This window comes from Lithobates pipiens, unplaced genomic scaffold (assembly GCF_037356315.1).
Source record: "Lithobates pipiens isolate NorthernLeopardFrog02 unplaced genomic scaffold, aLitPip1_a1.2 Scaffold_23, whole genome shotgun sequence".
NCBI classification, from domain to species: domain Eukaryota; kingdom Metazoa; phylum Chordata; class Amphibia; order Anura; family Ranidae; genus Lithobates; species Lithobates pipiens.
This window is the reverse complement of record NW_027507785.1, coordinates 96,393,449-96,418,541: the sequence shown is the minus strand read 5'-3', so window position 1 is coordinate 96,418,541 and position 25,093 is coordinate 96,393,449. Positions and strand designations below refer to the sequence as shown.

The 25,093-nt window shown below is 41.5% G+C and overlaps 1 protein-coding gene across 5 annotated transcripts in view; it reads right to left on the bottom strand.

Annotated features, from left to right (window-relative positions):
* Nucleotides 1–6,886: 6,886 nt before the first annotated feature.
* The window catches only part of BICD2 (BICD cargo adaptor 2), a 138,667-nt gene continuing 120,460 nt past the window's right edge, over nucleotides 6,887–25,093 (bottom strand). Inside the window, exons 7-9 of one of the 5 annotated variants that reach the window (XM_077452083.1) lie at nucleotides 12,301–12,511; nucleotides 10,274–10,350; nucleotides 6,887–8,969 (exon numbers count right to left, since the gene is read on the bottom strand). In XM_077452083.1, the coding sequence (XP_077308209.1) occupies nucleotides 10,303–10,350; nucleotides 12,301–12,511 (259 nt within the window). In that variant the 3' untranslated portion in view covers nucleotides 6,887–8,969; nucleotides 10,274–10,302. Of the gene's footprint in view, nucleotides 12,512–17,159; nucleotides 17,401–25,093 lie in introns of those variants that run through there. The other 4 variants (XR_013262315.1, XM_077452085.1, XM_077452082.1 and 1 more) reach the window with 4 other exon arrangements.

Genomic DNA, 25,093 nt, shown 5'->3' with positions numbered 1-25,093 from the left:
TCCATTGCCTTCATTAGCTCCATAGTCCTGAATTGTCAGAACAATTTCCCAAATAAAAAAAAAATGCTTGTAGTTATCGATCCCAAATTCACCTCATACATGTATTATGCTATTGTCCAGGTGGTGGGACTACGTGCTACCCCCTAATAATTACCCCGTGGCCGCAAATTCGACCTAAAGGTTTGCGAAATTCGCCTCCCATTGAAGTCAATGGAGCCCGCGGCGAACGGTCGTTTTCGCGAACGTTTGTGTCCGTTCGCGTTTCGCGTTCGCGAAACGTCCCGTCGGAAGTTCGTCCATCACTAAAAATAAGTATTTGATCCCCAAGCAAAACATGGCTTAGTGGAGAAACCCTTGTTGGTAAGCAGAGGTAAGACGTTTCTTGTAGTTGGTGACCAGGTTTGCTCACATCTCAGGAGGGATTTTGGTTCTCTTCTTTACAGATGTTCTCTAATGGCGCGTACACACGACCGGACTTTCCGGCAGAATAGGTCCGACGGAATCATTCCATCGGATATTCCGATCGTGCGTGGGATAATCCGATCGTTTTTCTTAAAGAATTTAGACGGACCTAGAAATAGAATATGTTTCAAATCTGTCTGAGGGACTCAATTCCTATTGGGAAAACAGTTAGTCTGTATGCTGGTCCGACAGACCAAATATGATGCAAGGGCAGCTATTGAACTTCCTTTTCTAGTCCTGTCGTACGCCATCACGTTCAAAATGAACTGACTTTCAGGTCAAGTCCGTTAGTTCAGAAGTCCGTTGCAACTCGTCGGAACTCGGTTGGGAAGACTATCAGACATATTCTGCCGGAAAGTCCGGTCGTGTGTACGTGGCATAAATTCTTAAAATGTAAGTTCAGGCAAAACCTAACTAACTCTGTTCTCTGCCACATTCTAAACCTAATCTATCTAACCCTGTAATGCAAATATGGCTGTACTAACCTGTTCTGTAGTCGATTCGGTCCGATCCCAGTATCAGCTACAGCAGCTTCAGTGTGGAGGCGGGTGCAGAAGAGGCAGCCGACAATGGAAGCCCATAGTAAGTCTATAGGTGACATCACTTCCCAGTCATTTCACAGCCATTGTGTTTTTTTTCCAGCACACAGCTTCCGCAGATGGAAACCGGACCAGATTGGCAGCAGTATAGGTAAGTACAGCAATTTTGTCTTTACAGCGAGAGAGCAGGTTTAGAGATAGTTTTTAACTGGACTTACACTTTAAGGTTGCTTGGCAACTCAAGTTCCAGCTCCCTTCATAAATTTTTTTATAGGATTAAGGTCTGGAGACTGGCTAGGCCACTCCATTAACCTTAATGTGCTTCTTATTAAGCCAGTCCTTTGTTGCCTTAGTGGTATGTTTTGGGTCATTGTTATGCTGGAAGACCCACCCACGACCCATCTTCAGTGTTCTGACTGAGGGAAGAAGGTTCTTATACAATACATGGCCCCATCCATTGGCCCCTCAATCCACCAAAATAGGACTGTACCTTTAGCAGAGACACAGCCCCAAAGTATCATGTTTCCACCTCTGTGCTTGACTGTAGGGATGGTGTTCTTTAGGTCATAGTCAGCATTTTTCTTCCTCCTAACATGCCGAGTCGAGCTAATGCCAAAGAGCTCAATTTTGGTCTCATCTGAGCATAGCACTTTTTCCCCAATCCTTCTCTAAATTATTTTGATTGTTCATTGGCAAACTTCAGAGGGGTCGATGCATGTGCCTTCTTAAGGAGGGGGATCTTGTGGGCGCTGCAAGATTTCAATCCATAGTGGCATATTATGTTACCAATGGTTTGTTTGGTGACTCCTCCCATGTAGTTCTGGGCTGGTCCCTCACTTTTCTCATGATCATCCATACCCCATGAGGTGAAATCTTGCATGGAGCTCCAGATAGAGGGCGATTGATGTTTTTTTTTTTAATATTTCTTTTAGTGCAAATTGCTCCAACTGCTGTCTCCTTCTCACCAAGCTTCTTGCTGATGGTCTTGTAGCCCATTCCAGCCTTGTGTAGGTCTACAATCTTGTCCCTAATGTTGTTTGACAGCTCTTCGGTCTTGCCCTTGATGGTGGGTTTGAATAGAAGAAAGATTCTGTGTACAGGTGTCTTTCATACACATAAGAAGGTGCTCCTAACGACAACTCGTTAAATTGACCAGACTAATTTGTGTACCACATGAGCACACACTGTAGCCCATCTGTGGGAGCCAGAATTATTGTTGGTTGGTAGGGGATCAATTACTTATTTTACTCAATGAACTACAACTCAATTTATAACATTTGTATCGTGTTTTTTTCTGGATTTTTGGTTGCTATTCTGTCTCTATCTTTGAAAATGCATCTATGATAAAAATGGTAGACCATTTCTTTTTAAGTGGGCAAACTTACAAAATCTGGGAGGAGATTAAATAAATATTTCCCCCACTGTATAGGGTTCCTCAGTTAAAGAGGGAAATGTGACAGTGGAGAGATGTTTTTAAATGTATAACCCATAACAGTAAAATCAGTCTGTATACTCAGCATAGCATGCTTGTTATACACACTGTAGGAACTTACAGTGGCGTTACACACAAAAAAAAATATATTCCTAAAAAAATAAAAAATAAAACATTTGGGATTTTTTGTTTTTAACACCTCTAAAATGCCTGTTGCTAGGGGGTCCCCCGTAATCTGCCTCCTTCAGTGCCTGGGCTGATGACATCACTTCCCCTCGGCTCAGGAAGGGCTCTGCTCTGCCACCCCTCCTGTCAGTCATCTGGGACACGTGACAGGTCCCAGATGACTGCACGGCCAATCACTGTGCATGGTGCCACTCACGCTTGCGCAGTGGGTGCCCGGCTGTGAAGGCACAGCCGGTTGCCCACAGTTGCAATGCCGGTGCTGCCGAGCGGAGGGGGGACGAGTGGGGCTTCGTTCCCCTGCATCGCTGGACCCTGGGACAGGTAAGTATCCGATTATTAAAAGTCAGCAGCTGCAGTATTTGTAGCTGCTGACTTAAATTTATTTTAATTTTTTTTAAAGGGGAACTCCTCTGTTTTATCCTGTATGCACAGATTCTTCCCTGAAAGCCAGTTAACACAGGCAGGATTAGCCAACCTGCACATGCTCAGTTGTGCTTTTTATACTGTAGAGAATACTTGCTTGTTGGGCTGAACTAGCCAGGCCATGATATTGACAACACACATGTGGGTTTGTATACAGGCTGCAGTGGAAATCTCCTACCTGAACTATCAGCACTGGAGAAACCCTGCATTGATCACAGATGGTGGTATACAGATCATCCAAAAAGGTATATAGTGGCAATATGTTAACGTAAAAAGATTTGGGCATTGTGGGACAGATAAACTATTTTCATATTACTGGGTTTCGCAACATTTTAAGTCAACATTTAAGAAAACAAATACATACTTATTACACACTGGGCTTGTATGGTGTGCGGTGACTGAGATTTTTCTCTTATTTGTTCTGTGGACAAGGCCGCTAGTGGGGGACAGCCCATACACATGTGGGGGGGGGGGGGCAGCTCCTCCTGAGGAGCCCAGCAGTGTTTCCAAGCATCTAGTAACCAGTGAAGTGCATGCAGAGGTCACAGAATTCAGAGTGGAGTAGTAATTTCCTCCTCCAGAGCTGACCACAGATGTGACCTTGCAGGTAGGTGTGCAGCTGGTCGAGGCTTCTCCCCAGGGCCAGGCCAAGGGCGCAGTCTACCAGATACTGCTGTGACCAGAGCAGCATATATGTATCACATTAGAGAGCAGCTTTGGTCCTGCATGTAGGGCAGATCGTAGCCCTACACCCGTCCCATGTCTGCAGTGTACTATTCCACCTGCAGTGTGGAACAGGCAAGGCATGCAAGGTTGGCATCATAGGAAGGCAATGGTTATCGATGCTTTCCTACATAAGGCATTCCCACTCCTCTGTTTGCCTGTACAGTGGCTTCTCTCTTCATTTGTTTCATTGCTACTTTCTCTTTCAGTGTCCCTGATGTAGTCTGTGTGACATCACCAGTTCCACCACCTATCCTCGCTGTTTTTTCTCTCTGCCTGTCTTGAAAGATCTGTCACTGTAGCCCATTTTCATAATGTGGGTTGTCAGCACCCAAGACAGGACAAGTAGTTTGCGCCCCAAATGGACATTTAGCGCTCCCTGAGTCCCTTCCACTCGTACAGTATTGAAACACCTTATGCTACATTTTAGGATGTACCGCCCTTTGTTCTCCTTTCTTTCTCTAGCCTAATTTCTTGTTTTTCCCGATCCCTCTCTAGCCATCTTTCTTGTTCTTATTCTTCCTGTCCCTTTTTCTTTGTTCCTCCCCCTCTTTTTCCCTCTACCCTCCATGTATTCTCTATTTTTTCCTTCTTACTCCTTGGTGGGGGGAATGGGATGGATGGCAGTGCTGGCGGGTAGTTGGGATAAGTGGCAGTGCTGATAATGCTGGGGGGAGTTCTGATCAGCCAAATTAGGTGCTCTTCATCAAGGTCATCTGCTGATATGAGAACTGTAGTGGGGACTTTTAATGGCAACTATAATCACAAGTAGTGTTCCTGCGTCTTTGTGGTGTCTCGTAACAGTGACACCTATGTCAAAATCAGGAGATAGGGTCTCCTCCAGCCCCTACCACTTCACATTCCTCACCAGTCAGCTGACCTCTAGTCTTTGTCCCCCCAGGCATGCCGTAAACTGAATGGGTGGCTGCAGGCTCCAGGAACAGCCCAGCTGGGCAGCCACAAAGTCTGGGAGAGCAGCGTGGGCTTCAGGAACAGCTCAGGATTTGGTGACCCCTGGCAAATCATCATCCAACTCCCAAGTTGAGAAGCACTGTTCTAAACAAATGAAACAACTGCTCTCAACATGAATGAGCAATGGTGTTCACAGAAAGAGAAATAGTAAATGATGGAATGATTAGTTACCTTTCAGAGTGGAAGAGTAATCCACAATATCCAAAGTGCCTCCTTGGTGAAAATCCTTATGATGGTTTCTTGAAGCTGAGTTACAGACAAAGGTGGACAACACTTCTTCGAAACTCATTGATTGACAAGTCTCCATGCACCCAGTGGTGTATTTAAATTTTGTGATGCCCCAGGCCTGACTAAACTTGCACACCCCCTAATTTAAATAGGGCCCATCCCTTCCTTTTCAAAACCTGTCCTGACATTTTCCAGTGGGAACACTAGTAGGTTCTTTTGGGGGAGGGGGAATCCATACCAGATCCAAAGGGCCTAGTATGGACTGAAAGGGGGCCCCCCCACAATTCCCCCCCCACATTTTAGTGCCGGCAATTCTTTTGTTTGAGTGATCAGTTATTGTTAAGGATGCTAGCAGCTGCTTGCTCCTAAAATTCGCATCAGAACTGTATCTAAATCGCAGCTGAACAGCTACTTTGGAAATTCACAGTGAAAAGCAGACTTGAAATTCGCAATGTACATATGTTTGAACCCGGTCTCAACTTCTAGTATGTGGATCACTGAGCATGCCCTCACGCCTCCATTAGCTACTTTTGTTCACTGAATATCCTGATTTGCTCAGTGCAACTCTCTCTGGATTACATGAACCTACATTCACCATCCTCCCACAGTGGATCAACCAAACACACATTTCTTCAGCAAGTGATATGTTAGATCTACCCATTGATTACCATCAGTGCTCATTCTGGCCATCCATGCAACGTTAGGGATAATTAGAAGTGCAAATCAGGCCAAAACAAATAAACAAACAGATTGCACCAGTAAAATAATACAACCAACATGAGTGGCTGCAGTGAGGCAAGGCTTTGTTTGCTCCATCAGCTCCAGGTATTCTTGGATGGTTGGCATTAGAAGTTGCACCACAGTTGTTCCTGTTGTCTTTGCTCCAGTTTTCAAAGTCAACCCCTGTCAGAAAACAAATTTAGAACATGTTTGCTGGGTTTAGAAAAGCTGCACACCCCGAAGCTGTATTAGGAAAAAGATATAGACACACTCCCCATGGGATTTTTTAGCAGCAAATGAGACATTGATAAAAAGTTTCAAAATGTTTTATTATTATTAAACACTAAGTGATGGGTATATCACAGTGAATTAAATAAAAAATCTGAGCTCTGGTGTAGCAATACAGATTTGTAAATCTCTATACAGTATTGTGTGATTCAACAATTGTTCATAGATAGTACATATCTCCATTCGAAAATCTACTTTTAAGTTCCCACATTTTTGTTTTTACGTATCATAGAAAGGCCACTTAGTGTGAGGAAATACCCCAATGCATTTCGACTTGGAACTGGTAGCAGTCTTCCTCAAGGGGTTTCTTTATTTCTACCAACATAATAAGTGGACAATTAGTATTAAAAACAGTATCATTCAATGGGCAATTATACAGACATCTCTATTTTTACCCTTTCCGTGAGATACGAATGTGTAAACCAGAGACTCTCATGTAAGTATCCAAATTCATTGAAGGCAAACCCGGACTGTCTCCACCCCACTATTCATATCCACCAAATCTCCCAGGAGGGGGAAAGAGGAGAGAGGGGGAGAAAAGAGATGTTTTTTTTACATAAAGCCGGGGTCCTTAGGACCTACAAGTGGTCACAAAACTTTTGAGGCTTCCACCATCCAAGCGAGGGAACAGAGGATTTTACCATGACGAAAAATGTTATTTGTTTGAAAAAATGATGAATCATTTTTGTATCTACTATCTAAAGATAAGACATATTGACTAATACGCAGGGGAGGAGGAAAGGAAAGTAATGGTAAAATAATAAATTTATGTGGCTTAATACTATACCTATATGTATGTGTGTGTGTATGTTATACATGAGTCAAAGTCAACCCCTGTCAAGAACATTTTTGTTCACAGGGCTCTTCAAGATTACCAATAAAGTTGTAAATAAAAAAAAAAACAGCAGACAAGTTCCTTTATCACCTTTATTGATACATGTGACTACCCTTACACAGGCAACTTGCTACACACAGCCTTGTATTAATATCTTTAACACTTTTCATTCACTAGACAAACCGTTATAAGAAGCACCAATCTTGTGGATGGCGACCACTTCTGCTGTCTGATCTGTGTAAAGGTTACTTGGCAAGAGTACGTGCATATAACATGTAACTGAAGAACACTTTGCACTAAAAAGTAATGCACATAAACATAATAATAATAATACAGTACTTTATGAAATCAGTTCAAATAAATACCCACTTACAGATGAAATTTGCCGTAACAATATTTTTAAGGATCAATACTGTAAAAGATGAGAATATAAAATCCCAACAACTAGAATTTATACTGTTTTTCCAGCAAACAGAAATCTCTTTTTCCCCCTCTTATTATGCAATTAGAATTTCACGTTACTATAGCCGTCATCTTACAAAAATGACATTCTTGTAGTGAGTACCAATTTAAAACAATTGCTTTGGCCTCAACAAACTGCTGCCTATCCTCCAGGCAGGGCTTGTTGATGCGCGATCAGTTTCTGTTTCCTGCAAACAACAGAGCTTACATAGGACATGCAAAGAGCAAAGATCAATGTGTTGTTCATCACATTTGCCAGCCATAGAATATCAAGGCCGCATCCACCACTGTGGAAAGAAAAGAGTCCGCATATCCCACCATTTGGTGGACAGCCACCACAAATGTATAAGTAATACATCTTGCATTAATCATAATTAAACAAAAATCAAAGCTATTAGTTTTGGTTTGCAATCTTTATTTTCCTTAAGCCCTGCATTAGCAAGGATCTGCGCTGAAAAAAAGAATCACTGACCAACGGAATTTTTTACAATTTTTATTTTCCCGTAATTATATAGTACTTAAATTTCCTAAAAATATGCAAGATGGCGTTTTATTTTTAAATGTTTCATTTGCACTTATTGCTCCGTATGCTTTCATTAGATTTCAGAACCTTTTTTTTAATCTTTGCCCTGTCAAAGCTAGTCTAAGATTCCCTCTTCTGTAATATAAAAGGCACTACTGGTATCCATAACAAAGGCTTACAAACACTTGGTAATCGAGTTGAGAATTTAAACTTTCTAGGTGTACCATAATTTGGCACGATAATAGAGAAAGCAAAAAACAAACAATTCCAATTTGGAATTTAAATCGGTACAGTTGTATAAAATTCTGTTCATCAGCAATTCTTGAATGTCCTAAAAACCAGGATAATCTGACATTTTAGGTAATACTACTTATTAAACTTTTTTTCTTTTCAAGTGCCTATTACTGTTTTAACCAAAGAAGTCAAGTTTTTTCCTTGTTACATTAAGCTATTCCTAAGAATAATAATATAGTATGAAAATCCCAGAATTTTCAGACCCTGGATTTCTTTTTTTTTGTAATGAGCATGGCAGTTAAAACCAGTAATTATGACACAAACAAAATTATAATAGTGAAAAAGCTAATAAGACGAAACATATATAATTTTTATATATATTAACAAGGAGTGTTTAAACAAAAAACAAAACAAAAGAAAACACCAAAAATAAAAAGTTAAATTACCTGCAACATGCCGATACTGAAATCAACAAGCACAAGTGTTAATACTACCCAAAAAAAAAAAAATGGAACTACGACATGTTCCATTATAGAACTATGTAAAATATAAAGAAACAAATTATTAAAGTATAAAAAGTGCACAGGTTTAATAATCTGATGTAAAAGAACAATTAAAAAGAAAAAGGAAAAAAATCCCACGTGACTGATACGAGCACAGAGAGAGCGGATCGTAGTGTTTGTTCAGCACTTGAGCTTTTTTTTTTCCCCAGCAGCACTTCATGGTAAAGCTTTTAATTTACTGAGAGAATACCAAGAAAAAAAAAAGTTAAATAATGGAAAGGACAGCTTACTGTAAAACTTATTATAAAAGGAGAGTGCAGTAGTTTGTCTTTTTATTTTTTGTGCCATTGGCTCTAACTGTCAAGGGTAAGTTGGACTGGAATTACATGCATTTCAATGCATCGGTCCGCACGTTCTTCTCCAGGGATCTAATCTACAACTGGAAAAACATAAAATAAATGTTAGATACGTAACATTATAAATGGTGACTTAATGAAAGGAGCTGTGCGGAGTGAGTTAGTCTGCAAAGAGCCAAGACCGGGCGGTTGTTAGTTGTCAGGCTTAGAGGAAAAGGTTTTGCTTTCAGCCATGAGCTCAAATGGGTACCTGTAGGTAGCAGACTTTTTTTTTAATTCATTTAGAAAGTCATCTGCTATGGCATTTTAAGCTAAACTGTAAGCGTCGTAAAATGGAAGCTATAGATCTCCATGCTGTGGTCATGCAGGGTGATTGCCAGCATGGGCATAAGTTGCCCACCGAAGAAATTAACTGCAACAGGCAGCGAAGCTTTACAAGTGTAAAAGCTTTAATCCACGCAGGGAGAACAGGATAGAAAGGATGCCTTATCCAAGTTATTCATTAAATAGTTAACAATTTAAAAAAAAAAAAAACACACACACATTTCTATAGTAAAAATTCAAGAAATCCGTAATCGTTAAGAGGATTTTCACAGTGCTGGAATAATTAGATCAATATTAGTATGTCTACTGGTTAAATAAGGCTCATTACAATGAGATTTGCCCTTAAAAATACAGAAACAAAACCTTTACAGTTAAAGGGGAAAAAAAAAAATTCAGGACTTTCCACGGTTTTGCTTAGGTAAAAATTCTAAACTACCAGTTTGTTTCTATTTAAAGAAAAACTAGAAAAGTAAATATATAAAAAAAAAAATCAAGACACTGATTTATTTCCTTGTAAATATGGTACTTGATATTATCTCTCGCTCTGAAGTACCGTAGCCATCACATTACAAGGAAAACGTATTAAAACTATTAGGACCTAGAATCTGCATTGTTCTTAACCATCACCAAAGAAAACTGAAAATTAGCAGATCTGCTTGTGCTGAATATTCTGTTTGCATCATATTTAAAAAAAGAAAAAAACAAAACAAAACCCTAAAGTGTTACTATTTAAAAAAAAAAAAAAAAAAAAACTATGTGAAAATGAAAACTCTCAGAAATGTGTTTTTAAGCCCTATTGTGCAAATTAAATGTTACTGATTTTTTCACCCCCAAAATTGAGTTTTCCTTTTGTGCACTAGTTGGCGAAAACATAAATGTGCAGATTCAGCTTTGCTGCATTGAATGGTTAAAAAAAAATGTAATGTTTGCAAAGTGCTCTGTGACTTGCCCACACTCGTTTCAGAAGCCGGGTGATGTCTAACACACTGTTAGTGGGCAAAACTGCAATCCTGTTAGCATGCACTCCTTCCACTCAGAAAGCAGGCAGCGAGCTCACGATTACCTTCCAGTAACAATGAGGGCTTGTCCTGACTACTTAGTGGCAGAGGTCCTGGACACAGGAAGCAGGGTGCTGATTATCTATAAGGAATAGCAGTGATAGGAGATGAAGCATTGCCAAGGTCACTGGATATAGAAAACAGCAGGCAGACAGAAAGACTAGGCTGGGAGTGTTATAGACACAAAGAGGAGGAGCAGAAGCCATTTTTACATGACCTGCCCTGGGAAGCTATACATGTACAAAATGACTATGAAAATTACAGGATGAACAGGGCTATACAATAGTATTTAAAGCAGGCACTTTAATTTTTTTTAACACCCTATTGTGCCTTTAATACCTCCCATCAGCTAATATTAGCCTTCCTTTTGTACTGGCACAATTTCTAAAACAAAATACTTTTTTTTGCTTTAATAGAACTGACGTTTGACAAATGTACAGTTCCAATTAGCACATCACAAATGTCAATTTATGCGATGACCCCTAGGGGGCAGCATTTCTCTACTGTAGAGCCCTGTTACACTGTGCTTGCTTGCATATGTAAAGCCTGTTTATTAAAACAAACTCAACTGTATTCTATGATAATATAGAATATAATAATATTAATAGTAATATGCAGAATTAACTGGCTTTTAAACTTTGCCATGAATGCTTAATATTAGCTTGCTATGTAGAAAAGGGTTGGACACTTCCAGATGCCGTTGATACCGCCGATGTGTCCATTTCTACAGAAATATTCAGCTTTTTTTGGTCTCTTCTCCAATTCCAGGAGTAGAATCAAGTATTTCTGAAGCCCAGGTTAATATTTGGATACTGACAGTTTCTTAATACTTGTGTTATGAATATTTTCAAAGTAAACTGGATACGGACAGGCTTAATTCTAAGACGGTGCAGGGAGCCATGATGGCATCCAATGGGCACTAACCCCATATCAAGCAGATTTCAGATCAGTAAAACTGTAAACTCTGATTGGCTGTTTCCATTTTGAACTGCTTAAACCTGAATCCTATTCAGTCTATGTGACAGGGTTATGAAAGTTGAATAGCATAGCTTGTAATTTGGCCAATACTATCTGCTTGTGAGAGAACGAAGCTGAATGTAAAGCGATTGCAAGCTGATGAAAAAAAACTGAAATACCTCCTATTTCATATCAAATTTCCCAAAATCCTTTACAAGGCCTTTATACTTAACAGCTATTCTGGAATTCTAAATATACATGAACATTGCTATCACCTTAAGCAGAGGCCTATTACTTGTGCTATGCAAGATACAAAGATCGACACATGCGATACAACAGGCTACCGGCCGCTACAGACCTGGTAAAGCCAGAGATCTGAGAACTGACACTTCCCTGAAGCTGTAAATCACTGGTACTCTTTATACTACAGAAAACTGTTTGCACATACAGTGGGCCTAGTGCATATAATTGGCTGAATGAAATCGCTGCCGCTAGCCCTTTTCTTGTATCTGAAAGGGCATCTGTGGCGGGTCTTCTTTCAGACATTTATACACTAGTCCCGGTGCTTTTAGATCCTAAAACTGAACTCCATTTGTTAATTTAAAGACCACCTGTGTCATGAATCCATCATAATTCAATGTTTACCCAGATTCCAAGTTTCCAATTTCAGTTTTTTAGATTTTAGGTGGCTATACAGGCGTTTGCTCGCTCCGGAGCAGTGATTATGGCTTCAGTTTGGTATATGTTCCCACAAAGCAAACACATGCCTCACAGGTTAACCTCGGAAGTGTTGCCGACTCCTTCCCATGTTAACTTGCTGCAAGAGCCCCATACAAGTGTTAGTTATAATCAAGCTCAGCTTAATAATGCCATTTGCATACACAGGTCAACAACGAACCAACACGAGTTAAGTGGCTGCAGTACTGTAGCGACTTCATGCGGACTATCCAAGCAGGGGAAAATACAAAAGTCATGCCTCCTAGTCACAACAGATCTTATACTTTTCACTGCAAAACACTTGGTTGTTAAGGACAGACCCCTCAGACTTGTCCGCGCAAGAACGGACGTGACTTACACTGGGGTTACTGGTTTTATTTTTGGACGTAGATTTAGTGCGCACGCGCTTGGTCTGCTCGTGGTCAAGCTCCAGGTGCTCCAAGCGCTGCGTCAATGCCAGCTTCTGCTGGATGGCCATACGAAGCAGTGAGTTCAAAGTCTTCTTTTCGTCTTCTGCCGCTGCCAGTTGCCTCTGCATTTCATCAAGTTGTGTGACGTACTCATCGCATCTGCAAATCAAAACAATAAAATGATGCATTATACTGCAGAACAGACATGATATCAGGGCAAGACAACCCCCTAAAACCAAGGTAATCAACCCAGGTAAACCGGCTGCATGAGAGAATGTCTGTGGGCTTCACATGCCCACAGGCAAGATGGAAAACGTCATGAGAAGATTTTATAAAGTCTTCTGAATCCAAAAAAACGGCAGCATGAGAGCTTGAAATTGGAAAAAGTAAGTGGAACAATTATAAATCGTACTCCTTTGCATTTCCCCCCAGAAAAAAAAAAAAAAAACCCGGTGGTGGAACCCCGCTTTAAAGTGGTAGTATGGTCGATTTTTTAACTTTTACCTACAGGAAAGCCTATAATAAGGCTTACCTGTAGGTAAAAATAATATCTCCTAAACCTGTACGGTTTAGGAGATATTCCCCTCGGTATGCGCCGCTGACTGCAGCGGCGCATGCGCACAAGGGGGTTCTCTCCGTGAAAATCCAGCAGCGCTCGTGCGGCCGGACTGAAATCTCCCGCGCGCATGCGCGGGAGTGACGATATCGCGGCTCCGGCCACTCACAGCGCCGGAGCCGCGATACCCGGAAGAGACGCCGAGGGAGCATGTCGGCTCCCTCGGCGTGGATCGGGCCAGATGTCGGGGCCTCGTTCTAAGGTAAGTATTTCATAATGAGCTAGTATGCGGTGCATACTAGCTCATTATGCATTTTGCTTTGCAGGTTTAAAAAAAAAATTGCGGGTTTACTACCGCTTTAAGTCCATGTATGTTGTCTGCCTCTACCTCTCCCTCTATACCAGGGGTCTCCTAACTTTCTAAACACAGGGGCAAGTTTACTGTCCTTTAGGGGGGTCAGACTATGGACAGTGGAAGTAGAAAATGTTCCAGTGTCCGCGAAAGTAAACAATGCCCCATCATTGTTTTTAATGGGAGGAATAGTGTCTCACTGTTGATATGAGGGGAAGGAATGGTGCCCCATCAATGGTGTCAGCAGGAAAAATGGTGCCCCATCAATGGTATCATCTAGAGGAAAAGTATCCCAAGGGCCAGATAAAGACAAGCAAAGGGCCACAGTTTGGAGACCACCGCTCTATACATATACACTCAAATACTGTAAATATAGGTTTTAAGTGGGTAGAGCTACACATACAAACCAGCTTTGGACTCTCTGCTTCCATTATGTTCCTGAAAATTCAAATGTGCCAATTGATGGCGACAGTCAGGTTAGAATAATTTCAGCAATCGATTATTCTAGCTACAGCCTACTAGGGGGTGGGTTGGAGACCAATCATTATCATGGCTTAGGAGCTCTCCTGAATACCTTGGGTTCTATGATCAGCATGGACTGGTGTTACAGCTACATAGGTTGAAAAAGACACAAGTACATCTAGTTCAACCAAAAAAAAATAAAAACAAAATACAATTCCATATACACAACCCTTCACCCACAGTTGATCCAGAGGAATGCGAAAAACCCCAGCAAAGCCTGCTCTAATTTGCTACAGCAGGGGAAAAAATACCTTCCCGATCCCCCCAAGATGCAATCACATTTTCCCTAGATTAACTTTACCTATAAAAATGTTAGTACCCAGTTATAATATGTACATTTAGGAAATAATCTAGGTCTTTTTTAAAGCAATCTACTGAGCTGGCCAGAGCCACCACTGGAGGGAGTCTATTCCACAGCTCTTACTGTGAAGAAACCTTTCTGTATTTGGAAAAAAAATATTTTTTCCCTCTAGACTTAAAAACGTACCCCCTTGTCCTCTGCGATAACTCTAAAGTGAACACCACCAAGCTCACTATCTTCTCAAGAGGGAACAAATTCAGTTCCTCTAACCTTTTCTCATAGCTGAGCTCCTCCATGTCTCTTATTAGTTTGGTTGCCCTTTTCTACACTTCTCTACCGCATAAATATGAAAGCAATTTACAGTTAAATACTGCATAATAATGTACACAGCATTACAGAAATATTTTAATTTCCATAGAAGATACAATGGGGTTCATTTATTAAACTGGAGAGTACAAAATCTGGCGCAGTTGTGCATGGTAGCCAATCAGCTTCTAACTTGAGCTTGTTCAATTAAGCTTCGACAAAGAAAACCTGGAAGTTCATTGTTTTGTATGTAGAGCTGCACCAGATTATGCACTCTCCTGTTTTAGTAAATCAACCCCAATGTGTCACTGAGCTTAGATTTCAGCTTTTGTGTCTGTGAATGTGAAAATACCAGATATTTCCTTCACTGCTGGCACCTCGGTGGAGGAACAAAGAAAAGGTGAGTGGTTTGAACCCAATGACCAATGAGGCACCCAGTCACACTAGGAAGGGGATTGCTTTCATATATTTAACAGCCAGAATCATCATTCAGATTTATTGTAAATCTTCGTCCATTCCAATGCTATAAAGCTAAACTCTCTTGGTTGATGATTAATGAAAAATTGTTGGTCACCATTAGTGATCAGATGTGGACCTTTGAGAAGGTCTGGGAACCTGGATACAATCTATTCCAGGAGCCGAGAGATGAATAGACCGGGAACTCCATGGAAAAGATACACCACTTTTCTCATTTTTCTTTCCAGGCCCTTTCTTCCCCTTACTTGTTTTGTTTCTATAGCAGATCCTTTAGAATCTTTGTAAATTTGATAATAAAGCGGTCTGTGGTGCTTCTATGCCTTCTCAGCTGAGGAATGGGATCTCCTCCATCCATCCTTCTAATGTCTAATACAGCCTTTCTCAACCTTTTCAACACAGAGGAACCCTTCAAATCGTTTTCCGGTCTTGGGGAACCCCTGCTAAAAATTAGAAATCTACAACTCATGATACAATAGTGTGATGGTCAGTGGGAAGAATGGTCCTTACATTTGTGGTCATTGGGAAGAATTACCTCCTTACAGATAGCTAAAAAGATCAATGGTGTCAGTGGGAACTTCTCTCAGAGGCTGAAATTGCCCAATGCTGAAGGAACCCCTAGCAACCTCTGGAGGAACCCTAGGGTTCCACAGAATCCTGGTTGAGAATCACTGGTCTAATAGCTGTACTTTAAAAGTGGTTATAATCCATCTTTTTTTTTTTAAACATCATACATATCATACTTACCTCCACTGTGCAGTTTGTTTTGCACAGTGTGGCCCGCGAACCTTGTCTTCTGGGGCCCCCCAGCTGTGCTCGCAGCTCCTCCTCGCATTAGTAAACTCCCTGGTAGAAGCGCTCTCCCTGGGGGTTACCTTGTGGGCACACTCCTGAGTCCAGCATTTGTGTGCATAGACACAGAATGCCGGACTTAGCTCCCCCCGCGTCACTGGATTTGATTGACGGCAGCGGGAGCCAATGGCTGCGCTGCTATCAATCTATCCAATCCAAGAGCTGCGGGCTCCCGGCAGAGAAGTACAGCATGTCTCCCCAGAGGGAACGAACGGGCTCGGGTGAGTAAACCGGGGGGCTGCTCAGTGTCAGAAGTTATTTCACCTTAATTCATAGGATGCATTAAGGTGAAAAAACACAAGACACTTAAGGACCGAGCCTCTTTCTGAGATTTGTTGTTTACAAGTTAAAAACATTTTTTTTTCTATAAAATTACTTAGAACCCCCAAACATTGTAAAAAATTTTTTCTAACACCCTAGAGAAGAAAATGGCGGTTGTTGCAATATTTTCTGTCATACCGTATTTGTGCATCGGTCTTACAATTACACTTTTTTTTGGAAAAAATTCACTTTTTTGAATAGAAATATAAAAAAGACAACAGTAAAGGTAGCCCAATTTTTTTTATATTGTGAAAGATAATGTTTGGTATCAATTTACTCTGCGTAACAAGTCACACTTCAAAATTGCGCTTGTGGAATGGCGACAAACTTTTACCCTTACAAATCTCCATAGGCGACATTTAAAAAATTCTATAGGTTGCATTTTGAGTTTTTGAGGAGGTCTAGGGGTAGAATCATTGCTCTCACTGTTCCAATCGTGGCGATATCTCACATGTGTGGTTTGAACACCATTTTCATATGGGGGCGCTACTCACGTATGCATTCACTTCTGCACGTGAGCTCGGCGGGACGGGGGTGCATTTAAAAAAAAAATAATAATTCTCTTATTTAATTTTTACCTTTTTATTTTTACAATTTTCTTTAAAAAAATAAAATTGTGTCACTTTTATTCCCAATACAAGGAATGCAAAACATCCATTGCAATAGAAAAAAGCATGACAGGACCTCTTAAATAGGAGTTCTGGGGTCAAAAAGACCTCTGATCTCATATTAACACAAAAATGCAATAAAAAATAAATAAATAAATAAATAATGGTCCTTTAAGTGCTAAGTTTTGACGTTGCTTCCGCCCTGCAATGATATGGAGATGGGTGGGGGCCATCTTCCCCTCACTTGTCTCCATACCCAGGAAGGAGGAGGATCCGATCGCCTCCACCGCTACAGACGGCTCCAGTAAGTTGTTGAGGGCACTAGAGAGTGGCAGTTGGGGGGGCTCTCCCGCCACCGATAAAAGTGATCTAGTGGCGAATCCGCTTATCTGATTATCAGAATCCAGACCGCCTGCTGAAGCTAGCTAGCTGCTGCCATAACAGATATCCCTCGTCAAAGTTAGGACGTATATTGGTGTGCGGTGGTCCGAAAGTGGTTAAGAAAAGCACAGAAAGAACTTATCTTATGACTATACTTCCAACACTTGCCTTTGAATGTTAACCAATTGACCTTCGGGAGATTTACCCCCCTTCATGACCAGGCCATTTTTTGCGGTACGGCACTGCGTTACTTTAACTGACAAGTGCGCGGTCGTGCGACACTGTACCCAAATAACATTTTTGTCCATTTTTTCCCCACAAATAGAGCTTTCATTTGGTGGTATTTGATCACCTCTGCAGTTTTTATTTTTTGCGCTATAAACAAAAAAAAAAAAAGACAATATTTTTCACTTTCTGCTATAAAACATATCTAATAATAAAAATTTATAATTTCTTTATTAGCTTAGGCCAATATGTATTCTGCTACATATTTTAGTAATATAAATAAGCGTATATTGCACAAAAGTTATAGCGTCTACAAACTATGGGATTTTTTTTTTTTTACCAGTATGATAATGGCAGCGATCAGCGCTATTGCAGCGGACAAAATTGGACAATTTTTGGGGATCAGTAACACCAATACAGTGATCAGTGCTAAAAAAAAAAAATATGCACTGTAATAATGACACTGGTTGGGAAAGGGTTAACCATGTGCCTAGCTTGTGCTTACTGAGTGGGAGGTGCTTTGACTTTGCAGGAACACAGAATCAATACCTTCCCTTCTGACAGAACGGCAATTTGCCTTGTTTACATAAGCAGATTTACATTTTGCCTGTGAAATCAGCGGGTGCTGGTGGACATCGAGTCTGCGGTACCAGTCACTGGGCTGGTTGATGGCAGCACGCCCCAGACCCAGAAGGGTCAGATCATGTACATGGCACCCGAAGCCTCTTTTGCTGGCACTTGACTGCCTCCCCACCAGCAGAGCAGGAAAGTGTCAGCGAGACAGCTTCTGCTGCACTAGTGCATTACAATCTTAGAATTCCAGATGCAGCACCTGCACTGAGAGTGAGTGAGGCACTGCACCCCCACACATTGTACAGGGCAGAAAAGGTTTGGTTCTCTAACTTTGCTGTAGCTGCGATCGTCAGCTCTTGTGATGGGGAAGAGATTGGGTGCAGTTCTGCTAGGGGGGTGGCCCCCATTTCCAGGAGGAGTGGGAGAACTGTCATTGGCCACTGCTAAAGACAATCACAGTCCTGCTTGCCCTGCCCACGATCTGGAGGAAGATGACTTGCTTGGTTGCCACTACCAATCTCAGAAAGAAGGGATTTCACTGTGATTGAGAAAACCGCAATCAGGTGAGTGTGGCATTACTGTTGACATATTATATTATATATATACACATACATACATACACATATACAGTATATATAAAATTGTGTGTGTCACTACTGACCCCTCAGCTCTGCATCATCTTCTACTACCAACCTCTGAACTCTGCATCACTTACACCTGCCCCCTGAACTTTGCATCACTTATTCCTGAACCTTTGCGTCACTTACTACTGAGCCCCGGCACTATGTCCCTTTAAGTCACAGTCAGTATTCAGTGCAATGAAAATCACACCCACAGATGAGAAGGTGGTTACAGTGGTAGGACAGATAAGCGCGCGGGGGGGAGGGGTTGGTTTCCGTGTTGGGCCAGATGAGCAGGGGGGTTCAGTGTTGGGGTAGATTAGAAGGGGGTTTAGCAGAGGAACAGAAGAGCAGGGGGGTACACCAATTGGGCAGATGTGAGCAGGGGGGGGACAGTTTTTTTTTTTGTTTAGTTTTTTTTTGTTTAGTTCACCATTGCTTTAAAGTAGTCCTAGAGCAGTGATGGCGAACCTTGGCACTCCAGATGTTTTGGAACTACATTTCCCATGATGCTCATGCATTCTGCAGTGTAGTTGAGCATCATGGGAAATGTAGTTCAGAAACATCTGGGATGCCAAGGTTCGCCATCACTGTCCTAGAGGCTTTTTTCTAAAATAACAAACATGTTATACTTACCTGTTCTGTGAATTGATAATGCACAAAACTGCCCAAACCTCCTCTTCTGGGGTGCCCCCACTGGCACTCTAGGCTTATCCTTTTCTCAGAGTGCCCCATAGCAATCCACTTGCTCCCGAGCCAGGCTGCGTGTGTGTTTATATATTAACATACTTTGCCCCTCCCCCTCCTTACTGAATTTGACCAACAGCGGGAGCCAGTAGCTCCCACTGCTGCCTGTTAGGACCTGTGTGAAGAGGGCGAGAGGGAGAAGAGTGCAGCCAGGCACCGCGCTGGATCAATACAGGTGTGAGGCAAGTGTGGCCCTTTTCTAGCCTTTACTTGGCCTTTGGTGCACCATTTCACCAACGGACAATGATGGAGCACCATTCCCCCTGCTGACACCATCAGTTGGGCACTATTATTTTTTGATAAACAATGGGGCACTAATTCTCCCATTAAAACCAATGATGGGGCACTGATGCCTAAGCATTTTCTAATCCCTCTGATCACAGTTCTGTCCCCCTAATGCCTGGAACACATTAATATGGCCCTTTGTTTCGAAAGATTCGAGACCCCTGCTTTAACCACATGCCCATCGGACCATAGCCGAAAGAAGGCTACAGCGCGGTCGGCTTATTCTGGGAGGGCGTCCATGGACGTCCCCACAAAAGGGCGCGCACCCGGCAATGTCCATGCCCGTCCCCCAGACCCGGCGCATCACGGAACGGGATAAAGGACCAATGACAGCGGCCCTTTACCACGTGATCACTCCGTCTAATGGCGGAGCAATCACTTCTCAAAAAACCGGAGCTTGTCCGGTGCAGTTCCTCCCCTCACACCAATCGGTACAGTGTGCAAGAAGAGGAGGGAGTCAGGTGCAGCAGCACTGTGGGCTGTCTCTGAAGTGCCCACAGTGCTGATCTGTGCCCATCCATTATTGATATGTGCTCATACATGCCTCATGTACCCATCTATACTTCATCCATCCCCAGCTCACCCATGCTCCATCCATCCCTGGCTGATCCTTGCCCCTGCAGTGCTCATCCTTGCCACAAACCAATGCCACATCAGTTCTCACTCATGCCGCATCCTTGCCACTACAGTGCCCATCAGTGTCTCATAAAAGCGTAATAGGTAGTCAAATTCTATTTGAAATGTATGACCCTGATGGTGCTCCTTGCATGTTGGGTCTCTGTATGTGGCCAGGCTGTGGAAAAGTCTCACACATGTGGTATCAGTGATCCAATAAATAATGTGATCCAATAAAGGATGTGATCCTACAAAAAAAATAAAAATAAAGTAATCATATATATGTGTCCAGTAAACCACACTAGATGTAAATTGCCGTTCTTCCAAAATGCTTGTAGATTTCTGGAGATACTGGGAAAAAAGTCAAATAACACTCATTTGTAAGATAAAACACAAAGTGCCGATTCACACTTGTGCGATGAGAGAACCCTGCGAATCCACTGTGGGTTCCTGCATCGCACCGGACACAAAAGGACAACAATACCCAAATTATCAGGTGTGTAGTCTCTGATTATGTTCACATGTGGTGGATTGCTTTCAAACCTTCATTGCTTTCAATCCTTCATAGATAGATATTGCTCAAACAAAAAAAGGACATACCTCATTGTGCAAATAAACTCACACATGCCCTGCAATAAGATCGCATTTAAGAAGGTCAGTTGTATATATTCAGAGACAATCTCCTCACTTGGTTGTTCCTGCTCACACAGCACTGGGGTTACTGGAGGAGTCACATGTGGACATCAGAGACTACACACCTGATCATTTGGGTATCGTTGTCCTTCTGTGTTTTATCGAAGGCTACTTTCACACTGGGGCGCTTAGCATGCTGGCGGTAAAGCGGCGCTGCAGTGGCGCTTTGCAGGCGGGTTTGGAGCCCTGCCCCATTGTTTTCAATGGGAAAGGGCGCTTTAGGATCGGTAAATACACAACTCCTATAGCGCTCCAAAGATGCTGCTCGCAGGACTTTTTTGACCGTCCTGCAAGCGCACAGCTCCAGTGTGAAAGCCCTCAGGGATTTCACATTGGAGTGCACTGAGCGGCTCTTTCAGTGCACTTTGCAGGTGCTATTCTTAGCACTTTTAGCCTGCAAAGCGCCTCAGTGTGAAAGGGGCCTTACAAATTAGTGGTATTTGCTGTTCTTCCAAAATTCTTGTAGATTTCTGGAGATAGTGGGGAAAAAAAGTCAATTTATATCTAGTGTGGTTTACTGGACACAAATATATTATTAGTTTATTTAATTTTTTTTTGAACGATCACATCCTTTATTGGATCACATTATTTATTGGATCGCTGTGCTATATTAAGGTTGATGGTAGCGCTTTACTAATTTTTTATATATTTATTTTTTTATGATATCAGCACATAACACAATAATAGAAGTCATTTGTTCATCTTAATATTTTTGGTTCACAATTGGATATAATCATTCACATCAGCGCTTTAGTAATTTTTATACAATTCTTGTGGTATCGCCATACTCAGGAGGAATAGCAGAATATATTTTGGGGTGTTATTTTTGCTATGTATATGCCAAGTGTTAGAAATATCTTTTAAATGGATAATTTTCTTTAAAAAAAAATAAAAAAAGGAAAAAAAATAATAATAATGCGTTTTCATTTTCTTTCCACGTTTTCCAAAAACTTGTGGAAAAAAGTCACATGTTCAAAAGACTCATTATGCCTTATAGAATATATATTGGGGTGTTAACTTTCCAAAATGGGGTCATTTTGTGGACGTTTCCATTGTCATGGTACTGCAGGGCCTTCAAAATGGTACGAGGTAGTCAAGAAATTAGATGTGTAATTAATGTCCATAGAACATCTGACATTGCTCCATGCATGTTGGGCCTCTGTATGCGGCCAGGCTGTGTAAAAGTCTCACACATGTGATATCGCCATACTAGGGACGAGTATAATTTGTGATATACATATGCTGTGTGAGAAAAACTGTTAATATGACAATTCTGTGAAAAAAAAAAAAACCTTTGTTGCAAAGAATTGTGGGAAAAAAAAATATGACTTCAAAACACTCACAATTCATCTTACTAAATACCCTGGATTGTCTACTTTCCAAAAAGGGATCATTTTGGAGGGTATTTGTACGTTCCTGGCTTGTTAGTGTCTCAAGAAGATGGGCCGTCAGTACATCGGGTGAGATCAGTTTTTAGTGATTGGCACCATAGCTTGTAGACTCTTAACTTCCACACAGACCAAAGAAATACACAGTGATTTGGGTTATTTTTACCAAAGATATGTGGCAGTATAAATTTTGGCCAAAATGTATGAAGAAAAATTACTAATTTGCTAAATTTTATAACCGAAGCAAAGAAAAATGTTTTTTGTTTTTTTTTACAAATTTTTCGGACATTATTTATAGCGCAAAAAATAAAAAAACTCATTGGTGATCAAATACCACCAAAAGAAAGCTCTATGTGTGAAAAAAAAAGTACAAAAATTCATATGGGCAGCATGTTGCCTGACTGAGCAATTGTCATTCAAAACGCGAGAGCACTGAAAGCTGAAAATTGGTCTGGTTAGGAAGGGGGTTTAAGTGGCCAGTGGTCAAGTGGTTAAAAGCAAAACATTTTTTAGCTTTAGAACCTCTTTAAATATAGATGATAAAATGTTAAAGGGTTGGTGTGGGCAGCACACAGATTTCTAGCTTTGAAGGCTCATTTCCTCTTCTGTGAATCCTACATGCAACATTACCATGACATGTAGTATTAGCACGTGCCATCATGCTTGACACATAAGAGTAATTATTCCAGTTTGGGCTGTGGAAATCATTTTTCCATCAGTAGTTGTGGGTGACCTGAATCTGACATTCAGGGTCCCTGAGGACCCCTATTCTATTTATACCAAATCTTCCAGCTTTCCTAAAGTGTAATTACAATACGCCATCCCCAGGGAGCCAGCTTCATGGATTAATAGTTCCCACTGTGCCCGAGCTGCCTCAGGTACTCTGCAGTCTCTGTGGTACGGAAAGAGCACAGACTAATTGCTGTATTTATGTCAAGATACAGAACTGGGGAATCATTTACACTCTGTGGGTGGAAGACACGTGTGGCTGCACGTATGGTAGGCTCTGGAACAAGAACTGACTGAGGGACATTAACTCGTACATACTCGCTGCTTAGACAAAGTAGGCAGTTTTGCCGACTGTTGATCACAGAAACTATTACGATTTTCCTTTTTATTCTCCCAGGATTTAAACTTTGTAAATGGATTAGAAGGACTCCAAAGGTTTGGAAAGGTTTTTTTAAATCAAGATTCTGCCCGTACAGTCACAGTGTCAATTCTTCTGTATACACAGCAACTACTGCTTAGCTATAGCTGATTAATATTCTGCACTGGAATGATCAGCACAGATGGGCACAAAGCTTAAACACACTTTAATGATGCTTTTGGTTTAATTAATGCTGTTCAGCAGGAAAGCATGTAGCTGGCAGGAACAGACGTCCCCCCCACTGCCTTCCTAAACCATAGCACACGACCATCATCTGAGAATCGCATGTAAATCAGCTGTATGTGGTCTTTCCACTGCAGGAAACCAGTGTTGGACTATACAGACAAGCATCACAGCACAAGAAACCTGTGCCAAGAGAAGTATAAGCTGCCATTGCAGAGTTCTTCTCAAAATATTAATGCTGGACCGTCATGCTCTTTTAATGGCCTCAATAGGTTTGTTCTAAAGCAAGCATACAAATTTCACTGGTTGTATGCATGAGCCAAGCCTGTGACTCACAAAACACTAATTCTGCAGAAAGCCAGGTGCTTAGCATTTTCAGGAGGTCAACCTGGCAGGAAAGTTCTCTTTAACCACTTCCGAACAACCGCACGTGAGTAGCGCCCACATATGAAAACGATGTTCAAACCACACGTGAGGTATCGCTGCGATTGGTAGAGCCAGAGCAATAATTCTAGCCCTAAACCTCCTCTGTAACTTAAAACATGGAACCTGTAGAATTAAATTAAACATCGCCTATGGAGATTTTTAAGGTTAAAAGCTTGTCGCCATTCCACGAGCGGGCGCAATTTTGAAGCGTCACATGTTAGGTATCAATTTACCCGGCATAACATTATCTTTCGCAATATAAAAAAAAATTGGACTAACTTTACCGTTTTCTTATTTTTTAATTCAAAAATGTGTATTTTTTTCCAAAAGAAGTGCACTTGTAAGACCGCAGTGTAAATACGATGAAAATATTTTAACGACCACCATTTTATTCTCTAGGGTGTTAGAAAAAAAATGTATAATGTTTGGGGGTTCCAAGTAATTTTCTAGCAAAAAAAAATGGTTTTTAACTTGTAAACACCACATCTCAAAAAGAGGCTCGGCCCTTAAATGGTTAAATGGGAACCTGTAAGGACAAAAACATAGGGGATGCAGCATGCATTATCAAAGATGGTGCAGTAATTAGTCAACAACTTGGAATAAATAGAAGTAATCTTGTCTTGGGAGAAATCTGAGACATGCCACTGCTGACAAAGTCATCTGCATCCCTCATCTTGTTGGCTCAAATTCAGGAGAAAGAAGGCACCGTCCATGTTCCGTCGTGACAGGTTTCTTATCAGTAGCTGGATGTGCATGTTTTAGGTTATTGAAACTTCATTGGTGGGCTGGGTTTAGTAATTTTAGCTCCCGTAATTCCATCCCCAAAGACTATCTTTAACCAGATGTATTCATTGGTAAAAGTAACGCAACAAAATAGGCTTCCTGAACTGAAGAATATGACTGGTGGATAAACACAGACAGTTTTAGATCGTATGATTTGATTAAGTACTATGAAATATGGTAAAACATGGAGTCACACCCCCCCCCCACTTAGCAGGCTAGTGCGTCGGTGTGGCTCTCCCCCCTTAACCTACCACAATGGATGGAGCCAGGATGGGATTGGGGGTGGATAGAGTTGGGATGGGATCGGGGTGGTAGATGGAGCCGGGATGGGATGAGGGGGTGGAGTCAGGACATGATCGGGTTGGGGGGGGGCTGGGAGTATG